Raw genomic sequence first — 25072 nt, 5'->3', positions numbered from 1 at the left:
AGTTGATAGGACCAATGCCTAAGCCAATACCGCTCAATTCCTGTAATCAATAAAGTTGTGGCCTATTTTGCCCATTAACCTTAAACTCCAGTGTCTTGTGTCTTTATTTCTGAGGGGGGAGGCGGAAACTCACCACGCAAGTGCAGGAGGCTGCGAGTGGCATGACCCTCAGGCCCCCGGATCTGCCACCTCTCCCAGCTTTCCCCAGCCTGACTCCTGAGGCAACTGCCTCAAGGAGACTAATAGATGGGCCGGCCCACAGTAGAACCATTGAGTAATGAGCTGTTCCAAAGTTAATTTCAAGGTGATAGTTCTTAGCTTTAGAAAAACCATGAACCTGGGGTTCGGATAACATGCTAAGCCTAACCATGGAGCCAAACAGGAGGAACAGGACCTGTGGGGGGGCAAAGAGTCCACCCATAATCTCCGTTCTGAAAGCCTGCGCATTCGCTCCATGCCTTGTTTCGGCGCAGACTGAGCCAACGTCGCGTAAAGGGTTCCGAAAATATTTGATGTAAAGAATATTGGCCAGAGTCCCAAGAACTGTGTTCTGGTTGTGTGCACCTCTGGGGCATTAAGTTAAATCTTTTTTTGAGGTGGGGGGAATTCATGTGCAATATGCACATGGCATCCCGGGTCTGGAAGAGATAACATTTCGGCTTTGTCCGTCAGCCCCCTCTTTCTCTTGTTGCATCTTCTGTGTGCAGGTGGCAGTACCACACAGAGGAAGAGCTGGATGGTTCCTCTCACTGGGGCCGGCTGACAAGTTACAGCGGAGGAGGTTATTACATGGATCTCAAAATGACCCGTCGGGAAAGCGCTAGAGCTCTCCGAGTCCTGAAAGAAAACTTGTGGCTCAATCGGGGAACTCGCGTGGTTTTCATTGACTTTTCTGTGTACAATGCCAATATCAACCTTTTCTGCGTCCTGAGGTGAGTGACCATCTATTACCCATTTCATATGTCATTTAATGTGTCCATACAAAGGGAAGTTGCTAATATTGCAGTTGTTGTATAAGGAATTGTTATCTCGACTGGAGTGCGATTGAAATTAATAAGATTTTGGAACGCAGAAATAAAGAAAATCGTTAAACCATCAATTCTAGCACGCGGGGGGGGGGGTGTGTCATAGCTGTCAACGTTTCCCTTTTCTTGCGAGGAATCCTATTCGGAATAAGGGAATTTCCCTTAAAAAAAGGAAAACATTGACAGCTGGGGGGTCACCTAAATTACAGTGGTACCTCGGGTTACATATGCTTCAGGTTACAGACTCCACTAACCCAGAAATAGTACCTTGGGTTAAGAACTTTGCTAAAGGATGAGAACAGAAATCGTGCAGCGGCAGCAGGAGGCCCCATTAGCTAAAGTGGTGCTTCAGGTTAAGTACAGTTTCAGGTTAAGAACGGACCTACAAAACAAATTAACTTCTTAACCCGAGGTACCACTGTAGTTAGCTTCAACCAGAGCCAGGGCCTTTTCAACACTGGCTCCGGCCTGGTGGAACGCTCTGCCTCATGAGACCAGGGCTCTGCAGGATCTGATTTCTTTCTGCAGGGCCTGTAAGACAGAGTTGTTCCATCTGGCCTTTGGCTTGGAGCCAATTTGATTCCCTCCCCCTCTTTCTTTTTTCTTTTTCCTTTCTCCTGTGATGAGGCTGCATTTTAATATTTTAATACTTCAATATTTTAATGTTGTATTTTAATCTTGTTTTTAAGTTGTATTCGTTCATCTTGTTTTTATTATTGCTTGTTAGCTGCCCTGAGCCCGGCCTTGGCTGGGGAGGGCAGGGTATGAATAAAAATTATTATTATTATTATTTAATTTGGTATCAGGATGTATTAGTAATTGTATTAGTAATTGTATTATAATTTGGCATTGTTATAATGAGGCTATTGTTGGAATGAAATTGAAAACTAATAAGAATTATTACCAAAGACTGCAAAATAGTTACAAAACCAATATGCAGAGTGGGTGAGTTCATCTTTCAATCACGTTTTGTATATACGCCTATTGATCTGCCATTCTTCTTTGAGGCACGTCAATGGAAAATGCAGCATTGGTTTTTGCCCATACACATTCTCTTCCCTCCATATTAGGTTAGTGATTGAATTCCCAGCCACCGGTGGAGCCATCCCTTCGTGGCAGATCCGAACAGTAAAGCTCCTCCGCTACGTCAGCACCTGGGACTTCTTCATTGTCGCTTGCGAGATCGTCTTCTGCGTCTTCATCTTCTACTACGTGGTGGAAGAGATCTTGGAGCTGCGCATTCACAGGCTCAAGTACTTCACCAGCATCTGGAACATCTTGGACATCGTTGTCATATTGGTGAGATTACTTTCCATTCATATTGAACGAACCATTGAATGATTACACAGGAAAGACACATAGGTTGGGTCAAGAAGGCCACAACTTTTATTGATGACAGATGAAGGGCTTGACAAGTTATTGGAAAACTAATTTGACCATCAGCCTGCCTGCTGAGCTATACAGTGGTACCTCAGGTTAAGTACTTAATTTGTTCCGGAGGTCCGTTCTTAACCTGAAACTGTTCTTAACCTGAAGCACCACTTTAGCTAATGGGGCCTCCAGCTGCCACCGCACCGCCGGAGCACGATTTCTGTTCTCATCCTGAAGCAAAGTTCTTAACCCGAGGTACTATTTTTGGGTTAGCGGAGTCTGTAACCTGAAGAGTATGTAACCCGCGGTACCACTGTATACTGTTTGGGGTCAGCCCGAGGAGAAGAGGACCTAATGACACACATCAAGGAGGTCTCCCCTGTGAGATTGACACCTTGAAGCGTGGTATGGCCCCCGCCCCTCTCTGGGTGTCAGGAATGAGTCAGCTCCAAGCGAAAGGTTGCAGCTAAATGCAGAAACAGCCAGGAACAGAAAGGCTGCTTTGATGTTAGTCAGACAGAGGAAAACCAGCAGCTGCATACTCCGGCTCCTCCCGACCTTGATATGCAAGCTGATAAGACAGGAACGGAGAGCAGGCTAGAACACTGTCAAAGCTCACCGGAAGCACAAACAGGCAAGGAAGAGTGAAGAGACAGCCTCTCAGAGAATGGGGAAGAGGCGGGAGCTGACCCACTCAGTCCGAGATCTCGACGAATGAGAGTGCTGCAGGATAGGAAGCAAAACAAAAGACGTCAGAAGCGAAAGTTCAGTTGCTTCTGGTCACTCAGTCTTCAGAAGGGTCGTCTTGAATAATGGTGCCGCAGGCTTTGTTCAAGCCGCCCGGAGCTATCTGGTTTTTTTTTTTTTTTGCAATAAAGCCTCCTTTTTAATTAGCTCCGCTTACTATGTTATCAAGGGACGCGGGTGGCGCTGTGGGTAAAACCACAGTGCGTAGGACTTGCCAATCGTATGGTCGGCAGTTCAAATCCCCTCGGCGGGCTGAGCTCCCGTCTTCGGTCCCAGCTCCTGCCCACCTAGCAGTTCGAAAGCACCCTTAAAAAGTACAAGTAGATAAATAGGTACCGCGTTATAGCAGGAAGGTAAACGGCGTTCCGTGTGCTGTGCTGGTGCAGGCTCGCCAGAGCAGCGATGTCACACTGGCCACGTGACCCGGAAGTGTCTGCGGATGGCGCCAGCTCCCGGCCTCTAGAGTGAGATGAGCGCACAACCCTAGAGTCTGTCAAGACTGGCCCGTACGGGCAGGGGTACCTTTACCTTTACCTTTACTGTGTTATCAAGCTGAGAACCTGGACTCCTGACACTGGGTTTCCAGACAAAAGCAGCTCCTCCTGGATCCCTGGATCCCTCCTGGATACCTCTGCACTTTTAGAGGGGCAGGCAGAGGCTGCAACCGCCCCTCCACCAAAGACTAAGGTTGTCCGGGAGCTGACAAGGAGAGCAGTGCAGATCAGAGAAAGACAGGGAAACAACATACCCTCCGACATTCATCTGATGAAAATAGGGATGTCCTAAGGAAAAGCGGGACATTCTGGAGTAAAATCAGAAACCGGGACAGCTTCTGTAAATCTGGGACCGTCCCTGGAAAACAGGGACACTTGGATGGTATGCAGGGCCGGATTTAGGTTTCATGAGGCCCTAGGCTACTGAAGGTAATGGGGCCCTTTATATGTCCAGCTGTCCTTTGTCAACAACAGATTGTCACTGTTCTTTGTGTTGAATATATGCTATAGGATAATTGATGGACCTCATAGGTATCTAAAGCCATTTGCACATAACAAAATATGTATTTTAATATTAGGTAACAGGTACAACCTAAGGGACGCGACTGGCGCTGTGGGTTAAACCACAGAGCCTAGGGCTTGCCAATCAGAAGGTTAGCAGTTCGAATCCCCGCAATGGGGTGAGCTCCCATTGCTCAGTCCCTGCTCCTGCCAACCTAGCAGTTCGAAAGCATGTCAAAGTGCAAGTAGATAAACAGGTACCGCTCCGGCAGGAAGGTAAACGGCGTTTCTGTGCACTGCTCTGGTTCGCCAGAAGCAGCTTAGTCATGCTGGCCACATGCCGGCTCCCTCGGCCAATAAAGCGAGATGAGTGCCACAACCCCAGAGTCGGCCACGACTGGACCTAATGGTTAGGGGTCCCTTTACCTTTACCTTACAACAGCTTGGCCTACATTCAACTGTGCTGCCCTGCAGTCTGCAGCTGCATGCTACATGTTGCCCTGCAACCATTCCCTGCAGAATGTAGATACCCTATATATAGAAATCAGCAAACCAGTGATATTTTAGGGAGCAGGTTAGCAGGCGGGGCCCATGACTTACATCATAGGAGCCAACACAACACCAATACCTGCTGCATGTAGGTTTTATTTGTTTTTTATCTTATATTTTAGAAATGTACATCCAGGGTTTTTTTCTTTAATTTTTTGGGGGGCCCCAAGAGAGTGGTGCCCTAAGCTATAGCTTGTTTAGCTTATATGTAAATCCGGCACTGATGGTATGCAATATGCGAAGCAGCTGACTATGTTAAGAATGAGTGCAACCTCACCTTTGCAGAAATTACATTTGTTTCTCGACTAATTAGCAGGCGACAAGAGAAACTGCCTTGCCCCAATAGTCTTCATTCGAAAATGCACTTTCACCTAATGAACCTTCATTGGGAGGGTGTGATAGGGCGTGGTATCTTTCCTAGGCACCAAGCACAAGGCTGGCAAAACAATTTGTTCAGCAGTTCTAAAGCACCCGACACCCAGCAGTGCTGTCAAAGTCCTTTTGGGCCAAACCAACCTTTCTCACACCTGACGTCATATGTGACGTTCCCCACCCTGGTGTAGTCGAGCAATATGGCTACAGAAAGTCCGAAAGAATGATGAGGCTCCACTCTCTGTAGAATTTCCTTTACATCCCAGGGTTTTCCCCTCAGCTTTCTATTGTAGCCATCGGATTCCACATCTTTCGCACCATTGAGGTCAACAGGTTGATGGGACAGCTTCTGAGAAACCCCAGCATCTATGCGGACTTTGAATTCCTGGCTTTTTGGCAGACTCAGTACAACAACATGAACGCTGTGAACTTGTTCTTTGCCTGGATCAAGGTATCTGTCTGTCTGTCTGTCTGTCTGTCTATCATCTATTATCTATCTAACATCTATCTAACATCTATCATCTATCTATCTATCATCTATCTATCTATCTATCTATCTATCTATCTATCTATCATCTATCTATTTATCTATTTATCTATCTATCATCTATCTATCATCTGTCATCTATCATCTATCTATCATCTATCTATCATCTATCTATCTATCATCTATCTATCTATCTATCTATCTATCTATCTATCTATCATCTATCTATCTATCTATCTATCTATCTATCATCTATCTATCTATCTATCTATCTATCTATCTATCTATCTATCATCTATCATCTATCATCTATCATCTATCTATCTGTCATCTATCTATCATCTATCTATCTATCTATCTATCTATCTATCTATCTATCTATATCTATCATCTATCTATCATCTGTCATCTATCATCTATCATCTATCTATCATCTATCTATCATCTATCTATCATCTATCTATCATCTATCTATCTATCTATCTATCTATCTATCTATATCTATCTATATCTATCTATCATCTATCTATCTATCTATCTATCTATCTATCTATCTATCTATCTATCATCTATCTATCTGTCATCTATCTAGCTATCATCTATCTATCTATCATCTATCTATCTATCATCTATCTATCATCTATCTATCTATATCTATCTATATCTATCTATATCTATCTATCATCTATCTATCTATCTATCTATCTATCTATCTATCTATCTATCTATCATCTATCTATCATCTAACACCTATATATTTATCTATCTGATTATCTATCTGCCCTTCATCTGAGGATCACAGGGCGATTTACAAGATAAAAACTTGGCTTCCTGACTATGAATCCGTCTGTTGTCAGCCAAAGATTCCAGCACTCCTAGGATGGAGCATCTATATTATGCATAGAATCGTAGATTTGTAGAGTTGGAAGGGACCCCAAACGCCATCTGACCCAAGCCCTGCAGAAATCTCAACTGATGCATCTATGCTACCCAGCCTCTGCTTCTAAACCTCCAAGGAAGGAGAGTTCACAACCTCCCAAGGGAGACCGTTCCACTGTTGAACAACTCTTACTGTCAGGAAGTTCTTCCTGATGTTTAGTTGTGATCTCCTTTCTTGTAACTTGAAGCCATGGGTTCTGGTCCCACTCTCCGGGGCAGAAAAAAACCAGCTTGTTCCCTCCTCCATGTGACAGCCCTTCAGATACTTGAAGATGTCTATCATATCTCCGCTCAGTCTCCTTCACCCTCATCTTCTCCCCTGCCCTCCAAGGCTGCCATCTCTAGGGGGCCCTGGGTGCTCGAGCACCCACCTAAATTTTTGGGTGGGTGCCCAGCACCCACACCACATGGTCCCCAACTCAACTTCTGGTGCCTCGTGAAACACCAGAAGTCACATCCGAGGCACACAGCAGAGCAGAAGTACAGGGCAAACGACATGCTGCATTGAATGAATACAGAGTGTAGTATTTTATATTGAAATGCAGGATGATCCTGTATTATACAGGATGGGTGGCAACCGTACCACAGCAACTGGAAACCATAGCTGTCAAGCGTCCCTTATTTGGAGGGACAGTCCCTTATCCCAGCACTGCTGTCCCTTATTGATGGATGTCCCTTAAATTTCCCAGGTTTCAAAGCAAGCAGCTCCTCTCCCTCCCTCCCTCCCTGCCGGCCAGGGAGGAGGGAGGCTCGAACTGTGTTGCTTGGCTGCCTGGCCCGGCCCCTTCCAGCCTCTTCTCACCAGCCTGGGTCCCCAGGAACCCCTCCCCGCCGGGACTGGTGGGAGCCTCGGGCCCTTCTGCCACCATCCTCCTCGCGGCTGCCAAACTGAGTGTCTCTGCCTGGGGCCTCCCCTCTGCCTACTGCCACCGCTCCCGCTAGGCCGTACTGCGGCTGTGCTGCCGAAGGACCCGAATCAGATGGGCAGCCTAGCATGGTCTATGAATTTATGAGGAGCCTTGAGAGCAGAGCAAGGGCAACCATAGAGAAAGCAGTTCAGAAAGAGGAGGAAGAGGAGGAGGAGGAGGCGCGGGCAGGTGTTCCAAGGGCTACAAGGGAAGAACAGCAAGCGCTTCTCCCATAGATTTGTAGTGGTAGACTAGCATAGATGGTCTGATCTGCGGGTTTACTTTGGGCGCTATTCCCCCCCCCTTCCTCCCGCCCCACCTGATGGAATTGAGAGCTGCAGATGGAGCATGAGAGAAAAGATACAGAACTGCAGCAGCATCTTCATAACTTGAACTTCGTTTTGCACAAAAAGTGGTTGCTGCTTCTAGTTATTTAATTGCACTGTTTCATCGGCTGGTGTCTTGAGCAGCAACCTCTGGAAACGAAGGGCTAAAAACCGGCGCTGCTCTCCAAAATTATCTGGTCCCTTTTAACTCATTGACTAAAATCCCTTATTTTGGCTGCTGGTCCTTTATTTACAAATCTGTAAGTTGACAGCTATGCTGGAAACGTGCTGAAAATGGACCCCTCGACAATTTTAACTGCGGGTCTTTGCAAGGCATATCATTCTCCCCCTCTGGTTTTTGGCAAAAACTATTTATGTGCTGTACTCAAGCTGGCTGAGGACGGCATGCTTTCATTGGCTGGGTGAAGTCCTGAGTAGTTCAAAAGTCATTCAGGTTCCGCTGCTCCACTTAAGCCTAAGGCAACAGCTGCTGGCCAGACAATATGGGGTGCATGCGTTTTAAATGTTGAAATGAGAAATTTCCAGGGCGACAAAATTTGCAGAGGGAGCCACCTACCGGATGTTGTGTGCAATGTCTGCCCCTTTTGTCATGAATAAAACAGACCTGTTTGAAAAACTGAAGAACTGTCGCACAACCACAGTACAACCCCTTACAACCTGATACACATACAGACAACCCCATATTGGAGGGGACATTTCTGTTTTCAACAGAGGTATGTTGGAGAGTATGGAACAGACACACCCTGCTCCCTCAAACCATCAGCCACAGAAGACCTGCTTCTGAGGTACAGAGGTACCTCAGGTTAAGTACTTAATTCGTTCCATAGGTCCGTACTTAACCTGAAACTGTTCTTAACCTGAAGCACCACTTTAGCTAATGGGGCCTCCTGCTGCTGCCGCGCTGCTGGAGCACGATTTCTGTTCTCATCCTGAAGCAAAGTTCTTAACCTGAAGCACTATTTCTGGGTTAGCGGAGTCTGTAACCTGAAGCGTATGTAACCTGAAGCATATGTAACCTGAGGTACCACTGTATACCATTAGCGCCCTGTCAATCTTTGTCACTTGAGAGGAAGTCCATAAATTCCCCCAGGCTTTCTCCTCATCCCATCTCACTTTAACCTGTCCTTAAGCTGTCCTTCTCGGCAGATGAAGGTGATAGACCAAATGGGTTTGGCAGAGATGACGAGCAGAATCTGAAACCAGGGAAGAGAAACGGCGGAAGAAGATTGGAAAAAATTTAAGGACTATCTAAAGAAATATTGCAAAATTAATGAATGCTAAAATGACGTTGGATTAGAAAATATTTGGTTATTAGCGATAATGGTTAAGTTAAAGAAAAGGAGTAACATTAAAATTAAGCTAAAAGTAAGGGAAGGATTTGCTGAAAAAGTAATCAGAAATTGGAATACAGAAAGGGGAGGTACGAGGAAGTCGGGAAAGTAAGTTATAAGAAATTAAGGGTTGAACTTATATGTGTTTTTCTTTTTTATATTGTTTTTGTTCATTATTGTTCGTTATTGTTTTTGCTTTGTTTTGTTGTGATAAAAATTTGTTGAAACTTTAATAAAATTTTTATTAAAAAATAATAATAATAACCTGTCCTTCTCTTTTCCTTCCCGATCCAGATATTCAAATACATTAGCTTTAACAAAACGATGACACAGCTCTCCTCCACCTTAGCTCGCTGTGCGAAAGACATCCTAGGCTTTGCCATCATGTTCTTCATCGTCTTCTTTGCCTACGCCCAGCTAGGATACCTTCTCTTCGGGACCCAAGTGGAAAACTTCAGCACCTTTGTCAAATGCATGTGAGTGGGCCTCCCTTTCCTCCTCCTCCTCACCCTCCTTTAAGGTTTTTGGTCGCATGCCACCACATAGGTTGGTAAGCACTGAATTGTACCGCATCACACACCTTTTCTACGTTTTATAGGGTGTGCCTGATTGTGTAGACTAGCGTGTACGGGGTTTGTTTGTTCTCCTGTTTGCTTGTTTGTTCAGGACAAAAGTATAGACCGCTTAATCAGAAAACTCTCCAAGGTTGTTGGTAAGCGAATAACCTTTCTCTCAGGACTGGAGCTCAGCTTCCAGAGCATCTCGGAGCTGGGCAATATATCAATATATCATCCAAAACTGGTTTGAAGTCCATACAGTGGTACCTTGGTTCTCAAACTTAATCCGTTCCGGAAGTCCGTTCCAAAACCAAAGCGTTCCAAAACCAAGGCATGCTTTCCCATAAAAATGCAAAATGGATTAATCTGTTCCAGACTTTTAAAAACAACCCCTACAACAGCAATTTAACATGAATTTTACTATCTAACAAGACCATTGATCCTTAAAATGAAAGCAATAAACAGCGTACTGTTGTCAATCAATCAATCAAAACAAAATAAAAAAAATTCTTCCAGTAGCACCTTAGAGACCAACTTTTGTGTGCACGAAAGCTCATACCAGGAACAAACTTAGTTGGTCTCTAAGGTGCTACTGGAAGAATTTTTTTTATTTTGTTTCGACTACAGCAGACCTGTTGGGATTTTGACTACATGCAATTCTGTGCAGCTTCACACGGAATCAATTAAGAGCTGGCAGACAGCCAAGGATGACTGAGGAGTTATCTGCCTGGAAATATGGGACCCTGGAAACAGCTTTACCATTGGTTAAGGTCTCACACAGGCATGATGATTTATGACCTTACTGACTGGAATGTGTTGGTTGGCCAGTGTGGTATTCTGAGAGTCGTTTGGAGTTTGTTAAGAGAGAGCTAGTTAAGATCTGTGTATCTGTTCTGTTCTTGTATATAGTAACTTGAAGTCTGCTGCAAATAATAAACACCTCTAAGTAATCAAGTTACTGGTAGCAGCGTTTTGTTCCTGCTTCGTCCATCCTGCCTGCAACTGATTGCTTTTGAGAACTCTGCATATGCTCTGCTAAGGTCTGGCCAAGGTCCTGCAACAGGTCAAAGTTGCAAAACACCAATAAGACCAACACGGCTACCTACCTGTAATCAATCAAACAGTAGCTGAACTGGGTTCAGCTTCTTGGATAATGGCATTGTCCCAAGTGACTCTCCACCTCCTATCTCTCCCACCTCCTCATTCATCAATATCATCATCACCTCATCTACAGGTGTTGCTAAGTGCCCTCTGTCTTTGAGCTCTTTACTCTCCTACTTTTAAGGCTCGCCAGGTTCTGGGAGATGGAATGCTTTCTAATGACAACATGTCAGCTGGGTGTTGTTCCCGCTCTCCCATGTTTTCCCAGCTTTCCCCCTCGTCTGCCTCTGAGCTGCTACCTCCCTCAACTCCCTGCTGTAAATCTATACTGTCTTCCTCTTCCTTCTCCCTGGAAGGGTCAGGATGGGGAGGCGGTCTCCACCATTCCCCCTCTGCCCAGTCCCTGACACCTTCTGACCCTAATCTCTCTCATTAAAGATATTATAAGCTATTATGGAAGGGACGTGGGTGGCGCTGTGGGTTAAACCACAGAGCCTAGGGCTTGCCGATCAGAAGGTCGGCGCTTCGAATCCCCGCGATGGGGTGAGCTCCCATTGCTCAGTCCCTGCTCCTGCCAACCTAGCAGTTCGAAAGCACATCAAAGTGCAAGTAGATAAATAGGTACCGCTCCAGGCAGGAAGGTAAACGACATTTCCGTGCACTGCTCTGGTTCGCCAGAAGCGGCTTAGTCCTGCTGGCTACATGACCCAGAAGCTGTATGCTGGCTCCCTCGGCCAATAAAACGAGATGAGCGCCACAACCCCAGAGTCGGCCACGACTGGACCTAATGGTCAGGGGTCCCTTTACCTTTAAGCTATTATGGATGCAAGCAGCCCCCCGCTTTCCGCTTGAATTTGGCCCCACAGCTTGACCTGCCCTGCACCTGATGCCCAGTGATTTCAGGAAATGGACAGGTGGCTCTTGTTTGGTCCAAACTACTTCATGGACCAAATGGGGAGTCCTGGCGGGACGAAGAGGTTCCCCACTGAGGTTCTGTCATGGGAAGTAGGTGTCCTACAAGCCCAGCACAACACTACAAAGCTCTGATTCTAGACTGCTGAAGCCCTGAGCTCTTCCATTCAAGGTCTAGGGATAGACGGTGACATATTTACCGCTAGAACTTATTTTCTACACCCAGCGAGGCATTCTGCCATACATTGCTGACCCTCACCCTCTTCCTACCTTCCAGCTTCACCCAGTTTCGAATAATCCTCGGCGACTTTGACTACAACGCCATTGACAACGCTAACCGGGTCTTGGGGCCGATATATTTTGTCACCTACGTCTTCTTTGTCTTCTTTGTGCTGTTGGTAAGTTGTGCGTTATTGCTTTCTATTGCTCCTGCCAACCTAGCAGTTCGAAAGCACGCCAAAGTGCAAGTAGATAAATAGGTACCGCTCCGGCGGGAAGGTAATACAATGACTGTGCCCACCCCCCTCAGCACTGAACTAGGTGGCTTGTGGGATATTTTCTTCTTTTTGGCACTGCGCCTAAGTAGGTGGAGTGGGAAAGACTACGGTACATTATTTGTGACAGCAGTTGATCATATATATATATATATATTAAGATTCTTGAAGTGTTAAAGTTGGGAGGTATTTCATTTGCTCCATGGACCAAAGAGGGTGCTTTATGTGTCTAGTCCACATGGAGGAACCAACCCTTCTGTTTCTCTTCCCACAGAACATGTTCCTGGCTATTATCAACGACACGTATTCTGAAGTCAAAGAGGAGCTTTCAAACCAGAAGAATGAACTGCAGCTCACGGATATTCTGAAACAGGTTCCTTCATTAACTGAAATCCACATTTCCTCTCCTGTGAAATTTGGATTATGTTTCGGAGGGTTTGCGCATTGAGAAAACGCTCACCATTATAAGGCTTTTCTGGGAAACGATAGGTGATGGGGAGAGGGGAATTTGGGGTGTTTGTTTGAATCCCGTCAATGAATGGAGGGGGGGATAAACCTGATAGAGGATTAAGGTCGACTCTAGGCAAGATCCCCCACACCAGATTCAAAATCAGTTCACCTGCTACAGAAACACACACACCCCTTTTCATTTGAACCCCCACATCCTGAGACAACAAAGGCTCTGCTTCAGAAGCCATAAGGAGGGAAAAGAATGGCGGTCTCTTCCTCCTCCTGATTTCTGCAGCTTCTGATGCTACATGGCAGCACCCTGGCATGCAGAACCCCAGCAACCCTTGGGATGAATAATTTCCTCAAGGTCCGCAAAACTTTGAGTCCTTCTGCCCCACTGTTTTGCATCACGCTGGGTGCCAGGAAGAGAGAAGAGGGAGGAACAGCTTATCTCCCCCTTGGACTACTGCAATGCACTCTACATGGAGCTACCTGTTATGTACTGAAGTTCTTACCCTGGGCCAGCAGGGGGATACTGTAGATAGTTTTCACTCAGGTCCACATATGCAAATAAGGGATTGAAGGTGACGTTCAGTGATTGGATAGTTACAGAAAGTGGTTACTGTTGCGTTCTAGTGGAGCTCTATATGAGCAGGCTGGCTGAACCCTTCAGTTCAGTTCAGTTCTGGTCTGTGAATAAAGAAGAGCTGTTTGAAGAATCGCTGTGTCATCTGATATGTTCACCCACAACTTAACATTACCTTTGAAGGGGACTCAGAAAATACAACTAATCCAGAATGCGGCAGTTAGACTGGTGACTGGGAGCGGCTGCCAGGACCATGTAACACTGATCCTAAAGGATCTTCACTAGCTCCCAGTACATTTCCGAGCACAATTCACAGTGTTGGTGTTGACCTTTAAAGCCCTAAACGGCCTCAGCCCAGTATACCTGAAGGAGTGTCTCCACCCCCATCCATCAGCCTAAGGTAAAACTCCAAGGGCCTTCTTTCCTCACTGCAAGAAGCAAAGTTACAGGGAACCAGGCAGATGACCTTTTCAGTAGTGGTGCCCACCCTGTGGAACGCCCTCCCATCAGATGTCAAGGAGATAAAGAATTATATAACTTTTAGAAGAAGAAGAGTTTGGATTTGATATCCCGCTTTATCACTACCCGAAGGAGTCTCAAAGCGTCTAACAATCTCCTTTCCCTTCCTCCCCCACAACAAACTCTCTGTGAGGTGAGTGGGGCTGAGAGACTTCAAAGAAGTGTGACTGGCCCAAGGTCACCCAGCAGCTGCAGGTGGAGGAGCGGAGATGTGAACCCGGTTCCCCAGATTACAGTGGTGCCTCGCAAGACGAAATTAATTCGTTCCGCAAGTCTTTTCATCTTGCGAATTTTTCGTCTTGCGAAGCACGGTTTCCCATAGGAATGCATTGAAAATCAATCAATGCGTTCCTATGGAAACCGCCTTCAGACCAGGTCTGGGGACAGTCTGTCCCCTGACCTCTTCTGAAGGCCGACGGGGGGGCGAAAGTCTTTGCTTTCCCCCCCGCCTGCCTTCCCGGGACAGCGGAGAATTCCTCCGCTGTCCCGGGGCGATTTTAAAATGCTGGCGGGCGACTTCTCCGCTGTCCCGGGGTGATTTAAAAGCCCCCGGGAATGCAGGTAGGGTGGACAAAGACCTTTGCCCCCCTGCCCGCCTTCAGAAGAGTCTTTGCTCCCCCCCCCCCGCCTGCCTTCAAAAGCCGTCCGGGACAGCGGAGAAATGCTTCCCTGCTATCCCGGACTGCTTTTAAAATGCTGGCGGTGGGGAGCAAAGCCTTTCGGCCCCCGCCGGCCTTCCTGGACCTCTTCTGAAGGCCGGAGGGGGGGAAGGCTTTGCTCCCCACCGCCAGCATTTAAAAGAGGTCCCCGGAAGCGCCTCCAAAACGGAAAACCCTTTCGTCTAGCGGGTTTTTCGTCTTGCGAGGCGTTCGTCTTGCGGGGCACCACTGTACGAGACTACCGCTCTTAACCACTACACCACACTGGTTCCTTTAGAAGACATCTAAAGGCCGCCTTGTATCAGGAGGTTTTAATGCTTCATGGTTTTATTATGTTTTTAGATATGCTGTAAGATGCCCAATGGGTGAGGTATAAATAATAATAAATATATTTTTCAAAAAATAATTTTTATTCATTTTCCAAACAAATTTTATACAATCAACAAATTATTTTGCACTCATTCTTCAATTTTTGACTTCCCTCAGTTTCTCTGCCAATCTTTCGTAAAATTTCTATTTATTGACGCATTTCTAAACATGATATTACCTTTCCCAACTCCTTTTCCTCTTACTCTCTTTTTTTGCAATATTTCTTACTATCTCACAGAGTCTCTTCAAAACCAACAAGCGTTGTCTGTAGATCACATATATTTTTCAGATATTCTGTAAATTTCCCCCAGTCCTTGATAAACTTTTGGTCTTTCTGATATCGAATCTTCCCAGTCAATTTGTCCAATTCTGCATATTCAGTCAATTTCCTTCTCTATTAGTATTATTATTAAACTCTTCAGACACACTGCAGAGAGAACTGGAAGGTGTGCAGGGTGGGTGGGTGGGGGGACATGTGAACTCACTTTGATGTCTTGTGAAGAATTGTTCTGATTTCATTGTGACCGTATTCCAGACTGTTCATGTTGCTGCCATACCTCTTTCCTCTGCCTGCAGCTGGGTGAGGTGGCAAGGCTGAATTTTTCCATGCATCTTTTAACTCCAGGGCTATAATAGGACCCTAATGAAGCTGAAGCTGAAAAAAGACCGGATCTCTGATGTGCAAAAAGCTTTGCAGAAAGGGACCAAGGAGCTGGAATTTGAAGACTTTAAGAACAGCTTGAGAGAGTAAGTAGCTTCAGAGTTTGCAGAGAACCTTCTTGGAAGTCCCTCATACCACAGACTGGCATCGGCCAACAAACAATGTTTGATGCTAGACTTCCTCACATATCTTAGTCTCACTGTGGGAATGTTCAGGGAGGCAGGAGAGGATATATTGTTTATTAATATCCTTCCTAACTTGCGCTAGCAAGTTCCATAACTTAGCAGAGTTTTACATTCCCCTTTTAAACGCACAGCAGATAGCTGGTTGCAGGCTCCTTTAAGCCTCTCACAATAAAGTTCCTGGTAAGTCCCCTTATTATCCCTCTTAAAAGAATGAACACGCCACAATATTGTTTAAAGTACACAAGTTTACTCACATCATCAGTTCACAGTTGGATCCCTGAAGGCAGACTTAGTTACAAAGTATATACATTTGGACCTATCCCGTATGGGGGAATAATCCCAGTGGCTGCAGGCTAGCAGTCCTGCAGTTCACATGACGAAAGGAAGATGGAGAAGAGTCAAAAAGAAGAAAGTGTGTTGCGTTCCTTGCCCTTTTTGTTACCTGGGCAGGTAAGGTCACACCCACCTCTAGTCACATGCAAGAGGAAGGATGCTCCAGGCCAGGAGGAAACAGGAAGTTTTCGACTGGCTGGACCAAACATTCCTGTGCTGGTCCCATGGGTTTCCATGAGGTGTGGTCCGAGTTCAGTCCGAGGTCGAGGGTGCAGTATTGAGGCCGTCCGTCAAAGTTGAAACTGGGTCCAAAGCAGGGAGTCAGGCAAGGTCAAGAGATCCAGCAGGACAGGGTGCAGGCAGGAACAGGCTACCAACAATGTTGCTCCCGCAACTTGGGACTGGGCTGGCTGGCTTTTATCTGCCCCGAGACATAGGGCGGCCCCGGCCCACAGGTGACTCACTTCTCCTGGCCTGGAGGCGAGCACTCCTCCTGCGGGAACTTAGTTCCCTCCGCCCTGAGCCTCTGCAGCTCAGGAGAGGCTGGAGGGTTACCGGACCCAGAGGCAACCTCAGCTTCCCCTGATGGGGCTGAGAGTGGATCACCTGCAGTCAATGGGTCCTCCATCACCTCAGGAGCCAGAGCAGACTTAGCTGGTGCCTGCACCCGAGGATCCAGCACAGGTAAGGACCCTTCAGGCTCAATCCCCAGCCCCGGCTCAGCCGGTCCTGGAGGCGGGGACTCCTGTGCAGGCTGGGATTCCTCAGGTTCAGCCTCCAAGTCCGAATCCCAGGCCATCACAATTCCCCCGGATGTCTTCTCTAGGAAAAGAAGGAATGTTGTACTTGACTGCTCCTCGTGAATCACATCCCACACTCACAGCATATGCTGAAGGGGTGGCCAAAGTGTTTTGCCAAATTTTGGTCGATAATAAGAATGTTAGGTGTTCAGGCCCTGTGTTTCAGCTCCAGTCTCTCTCCTGCTGTCCTTCCTTCCTTAGGCTTGGCCATGCTGAGCACGAGATCACGGCAGCCTTTGCAAAGTTTGATAAAGATGGGAACCAGATTCTGGATGAGGAGGAGCAGAAGAGAATGCGGAACGACTTGGAGGAGAAGAGAGTAAGGATACATTCTCCCTCTGTGTCACAGGAGTGCCTTTGATTGTGGTCCTGAGTTTTAAAAGCACGATGGTCAAACCTGAACACGATAAAAATGACTGGCTGCTTCTTCTATCCTAGGTTGCGTTGAATGCAGAAATTGAGAATTTGGGGAAATCCTTCAGAGACAACAATTTGGACGGCCCATTTGCCATTGCAGATGCAAAGAACAATCAAGAAAACAAATCTAGCCTGGTGTCTGAGGAGGAGTTCCAAACGTCTGTATTATCATTTAACTTTATTAGTACCTGTCAAATACACTCATCAGAATATACAGACCCAAAAAGAGATCACTAAATTATATATTATGCGAAACATAGGTATGGCGCCTATACGCCATACCTTCCAATATTTCTCTGATGAAAATAGGGAAGTCCTATTCCATAATAATAATAATAATATTTATACCCCGCCCGCCTGACTGGGTTGCCCCAGCCACTCTTGGCAGCTTCCAATATATACTGTATAAAAACCATAATAAAACAGTACACATTAAAAAAACTTCCCTGTACAGGGTTGCCTTAGATGTCTTCTAATGGTTGTATACAGTGCTTCTTTTCTTTAAAAAATGTTCAGGGGTACTCTCATTTTGACTCAATAAAATCACCATTTTATAGTTCAAATCAGGGAAAATAAATACAGTAAATGGACAAAAGTACAAAGAACATGCATTACTCATTTTGAAATACTGCCCCTCAATGAGGCCAAACTTTTATCAGTAAAACACCACATGTCCACATTCCACACTGCTTCACACATTAAACACTCGCTTCTGTCTGAGATTCAGGAAACACCAGGAAAGGAAATGAGGCAGCCATTGGAGGTGGGGCGTTGGGGCGCGGGTGGCACTGTGGGTTAAACCACAGAGCCTAGGACTTGCCGATCAGAAGATCGGCGGTTCAAATCCCCGCGACAGGGTGAGCTCCCGTTGCTCGGTCCCTGCTCCTGCCAACCTAGCAGTTCGAAAGCACGTCAAAGTGCAAGTAGATATATAGGTACCGCTCCGGCGGGAAGGTAAACGGCATTTCCGTGCGATGCTCTGGTTCGCCAGAAGCGGCTTAGTCATGCTGGCCACATGACCCGGAAGCTGTACGCCGGCTCCCTCGGCCAATAAAGCGAGATGAGCGCCGCAACCCCAGAGTCGGTCACGACTGGACCTAATGGTCAGGGGTCCCTTTGCTTTACCTTACTTCACATGTTAAACACTCGCTTCTGTCTGAGACTGAGGAAAATACACTGTGACAGGAAATGAGGCCGCCATCGGGGGTAGCAATGGAACTGATGGTTCACCATGCTAGAAAAAAACCTTTAAAATTTAACATTTTTAGTTTCTTCTCCCGTTAGATTCACAAAATGTTTAGGGGTATGCATACCCCTGTGTACCCCCAGGAAAAAACACTGGTTGTATGGCTACTTATTCCTTGGCTCAGGGGTTACCTAACTCCATACTATCCAACATTTCTCCAATGAAAATAGGAGAAAAGCAGGGCATTTGGGGATGAAATCAGAAACCGGGATGGCTTCTGTAAATCCGGGACTGTCCCTGGAAAATAGGGACACTCAGAGGGTCTGATATTCCCCTCCTTATATCAAACAAATTGGGAAGAGTTGGGCTCAAAACTAGAAGCAGAGATTGGGAATAATCTCTCCTTTGCTGATTGATGCACAAAGGTCAGCACAGAAACAAACCGCACTTTCTTCCGCAGACTCCTGAGGCGGGTTCTGCAGCTGGAGCATTCCATTGGGGGTGTCATATCCAAGACAGAAGCCTTGGTGGTTAAGCTGGAGGGTCTGGAGAGAAGCAAATTCAAGGACTCCGCGAGCAAGCTTCTCAACAACATTAGCAAAGTAGGTATCTGTAGGTTCCAATTGCGCGTCGAGGTCCCCAAGACACCCCAAATAAAAACACAATAGCACTTAATTTTTGTTTAAGGTTTTTGGCATAATTTTGGCCACAACTTTATTAAAATTACAGCAATGTCAGTGGTTGCTTAGGCATTGGTAGCGACTAACTGACCCCGCACGGGGACAGCTCTGACATTCGCACACACACCCGAAGTCAGAAAGGGTAAGTCACCCGGGGAGAGAGAGGACTGGGAACCATGCCTCACCTCTCCCCAAATGCTCCCAGGGGCTTGTGTGGCCCTAGCCCCTTGCCAGGGGGTGTCAGACAAAAGCATGGGGGAGCCCCTGGGTTCCTTTAACGGAAAACCCTTGGAGCAGCAGCATTTTGGAGGGGCAGGCACAGCCAAATCCATACCCCTCCACCAACCAATTCCCAAACCAATGCTTAACTGCAACCTTACAAGTTGTGACGATTTGCTACGCAGTAGGCAAAAACCAAATGGCACCAGCCAATCAGCCAAATGGACTCCATTCCTACCAGGCCCCTGCCCCAAAGCAGATGACCCCATGACAGGCATAGCAAGGTCAAGCAAACAGCCTAAAATTAGGGAAGGGAGGGTGGGTGATCTAAAGTAAGCAGCGAAAAGAGGAAGTTCGTCGCTGTGTGGAACGTATTTAACCAATAGGGCTGTCAATCACTAAATGGCAACATATAACTTTCCCCAGTAACAGCCCATCCCTGCTTGATGGCCAAACCTTTTGCCTAGCAACAGTGAGGTGTCTTGTCAGCCCCCACCGCAACACCTGCTCCCCATGAGGGAGAACACACTTTGCAACATCCTATCTACTCAGGGTGCAGAATCCACACTGGGCAATCCTCCCCCCCCCAAAAAAAAATCTCAACAACTTTTCTGAATTTTTAGTCCCTCCCAAATAAGAGATTCCCAGGTGCAACAAAAGTTTATTTATGTATGCCACTACTGCGGCCCGTATTTTGTTAGCCCCAAAATGGAAAACAAGCAAGCTCCCAGCTAAAGAAGAATGGCAACTTAAGTTGATGGAATATGCACAGCATGCAGACCTAAAATATAGAATAAGAGAACAAGAAGAACATACCTTTCGAGAAGACTGGAAAACATTTTTTGAGTACCTGGGGGAAATTGTGTACATTTGAAAACACTGGCAGCATTAAGATGAATTCAACAGTGTAAATAGGTTGATGGATGGAATACTGAAAGGTTTAGTTTTTGTAAAATATGCAGGGATTTGTGATATGCAAAATGAACCATGGAAAGAGAAGAAGTGAAGTCACTGATATCTCAAGGATGTTTAAATTAGTACAGTGGTACCTCGGGTTACATACGCTTCAGGTTACATATGCTTCAGGTTACAGACTCCGCTAACCCAGAAACAGTGCTTCAGGTTAAGAACGTTGCTTCAGGATGAGAACAGAAATCGTGCTCTGGCACTGCGGCAGCTGGAGGCCCCATTAGCTAAAGTGGTGCTTCAGGTTAAGAACAGTTTCAGGTTAAGAACGGACCTCTGGAATGAATTAAGTACTTAACCCAAGGTACCACTGTATTTTAAATTGTAAAACTGAAAGTGTGTGTGTGTGTGGTGTGTGTGTGTTTTTCCAGAGCACTCCTCCCCTGCTGGTTTCTGGTTTCTTGCATCATCTGAACCCACCTTTACATCTCCCTGTGGACTGGTGGTTTAAAGTGAAAAGATTCCCATTGGAGTCTCCTCTCCACCTCAGTAACGCTTGATAATCTGCATAGTCAAACTTTGGAACTCCCTGCCACAGGAGGCAGTGATGCTTCTGAATACCAGCTTCAGGAACCCATGGAGTGGGGAGAGTGCTGCTGGTAATCCTATTGTTGCAGCAAGTCCTTCCCCATTTCTGTCCGAAACCTCTGAATGAGCAGCTGCCTTTCCCTTTGTTATGTACTGAGTTGAATAGGATCCAAAATGCAGCAGTCTGATTGGTCCTAGAACAATAGGATTCAGAATGCAGCAGTCTGATTGGTCCTAGAACAATAGGATTCAGAATGCAGCAGTCTGATCGGTCCTAGAACAATAGGATCCAAAATGCAGCAGTCTGATTGGTCCTAGAACAATGCAGCAGTAGGATTGGTCCGCAGGAGCCACCCTATCCAGCTCCAGGCGGAAGTGAATCCACAACCCGATTGGCCTACAGGAGAATCCCGGAATTAGCCAATCACATGCAGCCCATTGTGTAAATAATGTATATAAAGCAGATACTTTGGGGAAACTTTCATTCCTCCTCACCACTATGAGCTGAATAAAGAGCATGAAATCCACTCTCGTCTCTGAGTATATTTCACCCTTTTTTTTGCTCGCAGGAAGAACAGTTCAGCCAAGGAAGTCTGGTTCCTCAGAACGCCGAGTGGATCATCAAGGAAGAAGGTGGATCGGAGAGGCAGGAGAACGATGTCCGCTTAACCCCCCTGAGTGGCAGCAGCGCTTTCTACCCCAAGACAGAGCTCCCCGGCTCTCAGACACCCAAGAGTGCCCCACGACAATCCAATAAAAGCTTCTAACTCGTTTCTGAACAACCCCACTTCGCTAATAAAACACCACCACAATTTCCGCTATTTTACTACTTTTAGATTAGTCAGGGCTAAAAAACAAACACCTATGCGTGATTTTAGTTGTACTTTTAATCCCGTGGTTATAATATAATAATTTATAATAATAATTTATTATTTATACCCCGCCCATCTGGCTGGGCTTCCCCAGCCACTCTGGGCGGCTTTCAAAAAAACCCCTAAAATACTGTAATACATAAGACTCTCCATGTTTTGCTCTTTCCAAAATGGAACCTCAAGGGCCTCAGTCCAGATCAGAGCAGTGGGGTGAGAGAGAGTTTAACCTCGTCTCCTTTTCCTGCTGAAAACTGCCCCTGCCCCGCTGGATTTCTTTAAAAAGTATGCAATTTTCAGTCGTTAAAAATTGCAGCAAATCGGAGCTGGCAGGGAGGGTGATTTAGAGAGGATAAATGTCACGGGGACACAGAATAACCCTTCCTTTATTGGGGAAATCCGTAGCTACTTTTTTGTGGCATGGGATTCAAAAGTGCAATTAACATAGCTGTCAACTGTCCCTTATTTGGTGGGAAAGTCCCTTATCCTAGCGCTGTGTCCCGCTGCTGTCCCTTATTGATGATGTCCCTTAAATTTCCCGGGTTTCAAAGGAAGCAGCTCCTCTCCCTCCCTCCCTGCCGGCCAGGGAGGAGGGAGGCTCCAACTGTGTTGCTTGGCTGCGTTGCTCACCCAATAAGGAGTCTAAGAACAACTGGGGGGTGGAGCTTGCATGCCTTGTGCCGATCAAATCGGCCGTGTTGCCTGGGGACTCGCCTTAACTCACGCTTCCCAGCAGAGAGGTGACGGTGGTTTTCCTTGCTGCATCCCCTTTGCTGGGTTGCTGCGCTGTGGGAACCACCGCTTGAGGCTTCGTTTGGCTGCTGGCTGGGTTTTCTGCCTTTGGCTTGGAGGGGCTCAGAAGTTGAACATACCTGTGTCCAGAAAATCCCTTATTTTGGCTGCTGATCCCTTATTTTTGAGGCTGCTGGTCCCTTATTTTCAAATCTGTAAGTTGACAGCTATGGCAATTAAAGTCTCTTCTCATTTCGCCCCTGGAAGACAAAGAACACAGTCTTCACAACACAACCATGTTTGGCTACATGCGATGAACTGCAATGGAGAAGGATCAATATTTCCTCTGGGCATTGGAGTGGGGGGGGGCAGATTTCAGATCTGGATTCAAATTTTGCCGCTGGCTTCTGTATGTTTCAAATGGACCCCAGTCCTGCTCAGATAGATTGAAAGCCCTGAGGAAGTCTAAAAGTTGTTGTCTCTTTGCACAAAAATATTTTTCGACATGGATTTTAATTCAATGCAGGGAAATCATGCCCACACTATATATTATAATACATATAATTGAATGGTATGTATTCTGAGTGCTGTAAAAACTAATAATAATATGTGCAACATGTGCTTAAAATAAAACTAATAGGACAATTACGATAGACAAGGACGAACATAACATTTCAATCTGAGGCAGCAAATTCCCACCACCTGCACATAGCTGTCAACTTTCCCTTTTTCTTGTGAGGAATCCTATTCGGAATAAGGGAATTTCCCTTTAAAAAAGGGAAAAGTTGACAGCTATGCACCTGCATACATGGCTAAATAGAAACCTGTCTATTTATTGCATATGGACTGGTTCCAGACTGCCAGCTTGTTGAGCCTTCCTCCTAATTCGTTTGCACAAAGTTTGTGGGGAGCTTAGGCAAGGTTAGTCATTTATGGAACGTTTATTCTGATTTGTTTGCGAGGAAGTTACAAAACTGTGCGTCAGGCCATTACTATCCCACACTTCCCAGGACATTTAATTGTGCAGCCTAAATTTGCCAGCGTGTGACTGATTGCTATCCAGAAACAGCATCAATCTGGAAGGGCCTTAGCTGGTCTGGTGCAAATCCGCTGCCTCAGATGGAAGCTTCAAATGGCTTCCTTGTCTATTGTACACATGTTCTCCCTGACTCTTCCTTTAAATCATGGGTAGGCAAACCAAAGCCCGGGGGCCGGATCCGGCCCAATCGCCTTCTAAATCCGGCCTGCGGACTGTCAGGGAATCAGCGTGTTTTGACATGAGTAGAATGTGTCCTTTTATTTAAAATGCATCTCTGGGTTATTTGTGGGACCTGCCTGGTGTTTTTACATGAGTAGAATGTGTGCTTTTATTTAAATGCATCTCTCGGTTATTTGTGGGGCATCGGAATTTGTTCATTTCCCCCCTCAAAAAAAACAACACACTGTATTTTTTGCTCTATAGGATGCACCGGACCATAGGACACACCTAGTTTTAGTGGGGGAGAACAAGAAAAAAAATTCTCCCCCTCTCTGCTCATCGCCCCTTCAGCAAAGCGGCAGGAGAAACGGAGCCCCTTCCATTTCTCCTCCCACTTCTCTGAAGCGGCGCTGCACAGCTCTCCCTCTCTGCTGAAGCCAGGAGAGTCTTGCTCTCCCGGCTTCAGCAAAAGGAACCCGAAGCCTTTGGAGCGCAGTGCAAGTTCCCACTGTGCTCCAAAGGCTTCAGGGATAGCCACCTGAAGCCTTTGGAGCACAGCGGGAACTCGCGCTGCGCTCCAAAGGCTTCGGGTTCCTTTCACTGACCTGAAGCCTTTGGAGCGCAGCATGAGTTTCCGCTACGCTTCAAAGGCTTCAGGCGGCTATTTCTGAAGCCTGGAGAGTGAGAGGGGTCGGTGCGCACCGACCCCTCTCGCTCTCCAGGCTTCAGCGAAAGCAATGCGTAGCCTCCGGAGCACGGGGGGGGCGTTCCCTCTGCGCTTCGGAGGCTTCGCGTTGCTATCGCTGAAGCCAAGGAGCCTGCATTCGCTTCATAGGACGCACACACATTTCCCCTTAATTTTTGGAACGGAAAAAGTGTGTCCTATAGAGAGAAAAATACGGTATGTAGTTTGGCCCCCCACAAGATCTGAGGGACAGTGAACCGGCCCCCTGCTGAAAATGTTTGCTGGCCCCTGCTTTAAATAGCGGTTGCAGATATTATAACCTAAAATTCCACGTATCATTTTGTACCTCTCTCTCGGTAGAGCCCAAAGCCATATGCAGAGCCTGGACCATTGCACCCAGGGCTGGACTTATTGCTATCACCTGCCAGGTCTGCCCAACTCCTCCTCCGCCTCTGTGTGGCCCCTAATCCAGAGCCCACCCGCCTGGATCTCCTGCTGGCAGTGTTTTGCTTGGAAAGGCCAGCACCAGCCTTAAAATACTTCCTTGCGTTGTGTAGATTTGTTCTCTGCTCAGACCCCGCAAGCGCTCAGCCATGTGTTAGATCGACCTTCCATCATGCCTGTGAAGCAACACACACATCTCAGCACTGCTACTGATGCTTGATGACTAGATTAGGCACGGTAACCTGTCATGTGTTCCCATCCTCTTGTGTGATGCACAATGATTGTCACTCCGGTCTAGAGTTGGACTAGATGTCCATTGTGGTCCCTCGCATCTCTGCAAATCTACGATTCTATGGCTATTGCTATGCAGTGCCGTTACCTGCCGTATTGTCATTTGTGACTTCTTGTATTCTTGTAAAAAGAAAAAAAAAAGCCGCTTCTGGTTAAAAGT

At 46.5% G+C, this 25072-nt stretch overlaps 1 protein-coding gene across 2 annotated transcripts in view; it reads left to right on the top strand.

Annotated features, from left to right (window-relative positions):
- PKD2L1 (polycystin 2 like 1, transient receptor potential cation channel) overlaps nt 1-23731 on the top strand; it is a 47943-nt gene extending 24212 nt beyond the window's left edge. The window contains exons 5-16 of one of the 2 annotated variants that reach the window (XR_014564036.1): nt 708-932; nt 2096-2324; nt 5340-5510; nt 9366-9547; nt 11919-12039; nt 12410-12508; nt 15344-15465; nt 16899-17016; nt 17136-17272; nt 18761-18902; nt 21263-21587; nt 21710-23731. Coding sequence is in view for 1 of the 2 variants with exons in the window: in XM_083738313.1 (XP_083594439.1) it covers nt 708-932; nt 2096-2324; nt 5340-5510; nt 9366-9547; nt 11919-12039; nt 12410-12508; nt 15344-15465; nt 16899-17016; nt 17136-17272; nt 18761-18902; nt 21263-21460 (1744 nt within the window). In the remaining variant the exon portion in view is untranslated. Of the gene's footprint in view, nt 1-707; nt 933-2095; nt 2325-5339; nt 5511-9365; nt 9548-11918; nt 12040-12409; nt 12509-15343; nt 15466-16898; nt 17017-17135; nt 17273-18760; nt 18903-21262 lie in introns of both variants that reach the window. The other variant, XM_083738313.1, reaches the window with a different exon arrangement.
- The last annotated feature ends 1341 nt before the right edge of the window (nt 23732-25072 follow it).

This window comes from Podarcis gaigeae, assembly GCF_964106915.1.
Source record: "Podarcis gaigeae genome assembly, chromosome: 5".
Taxonomy (NCBI): Eukaryota; Metazoa; Chordata; class Lepidosauria; order Squamata; family Lacertidae; genus Podarcis; species Podarcis gaigeae.
This window is presented reverse-complemented; position numbering and strand designations above follow the sequence as displayed.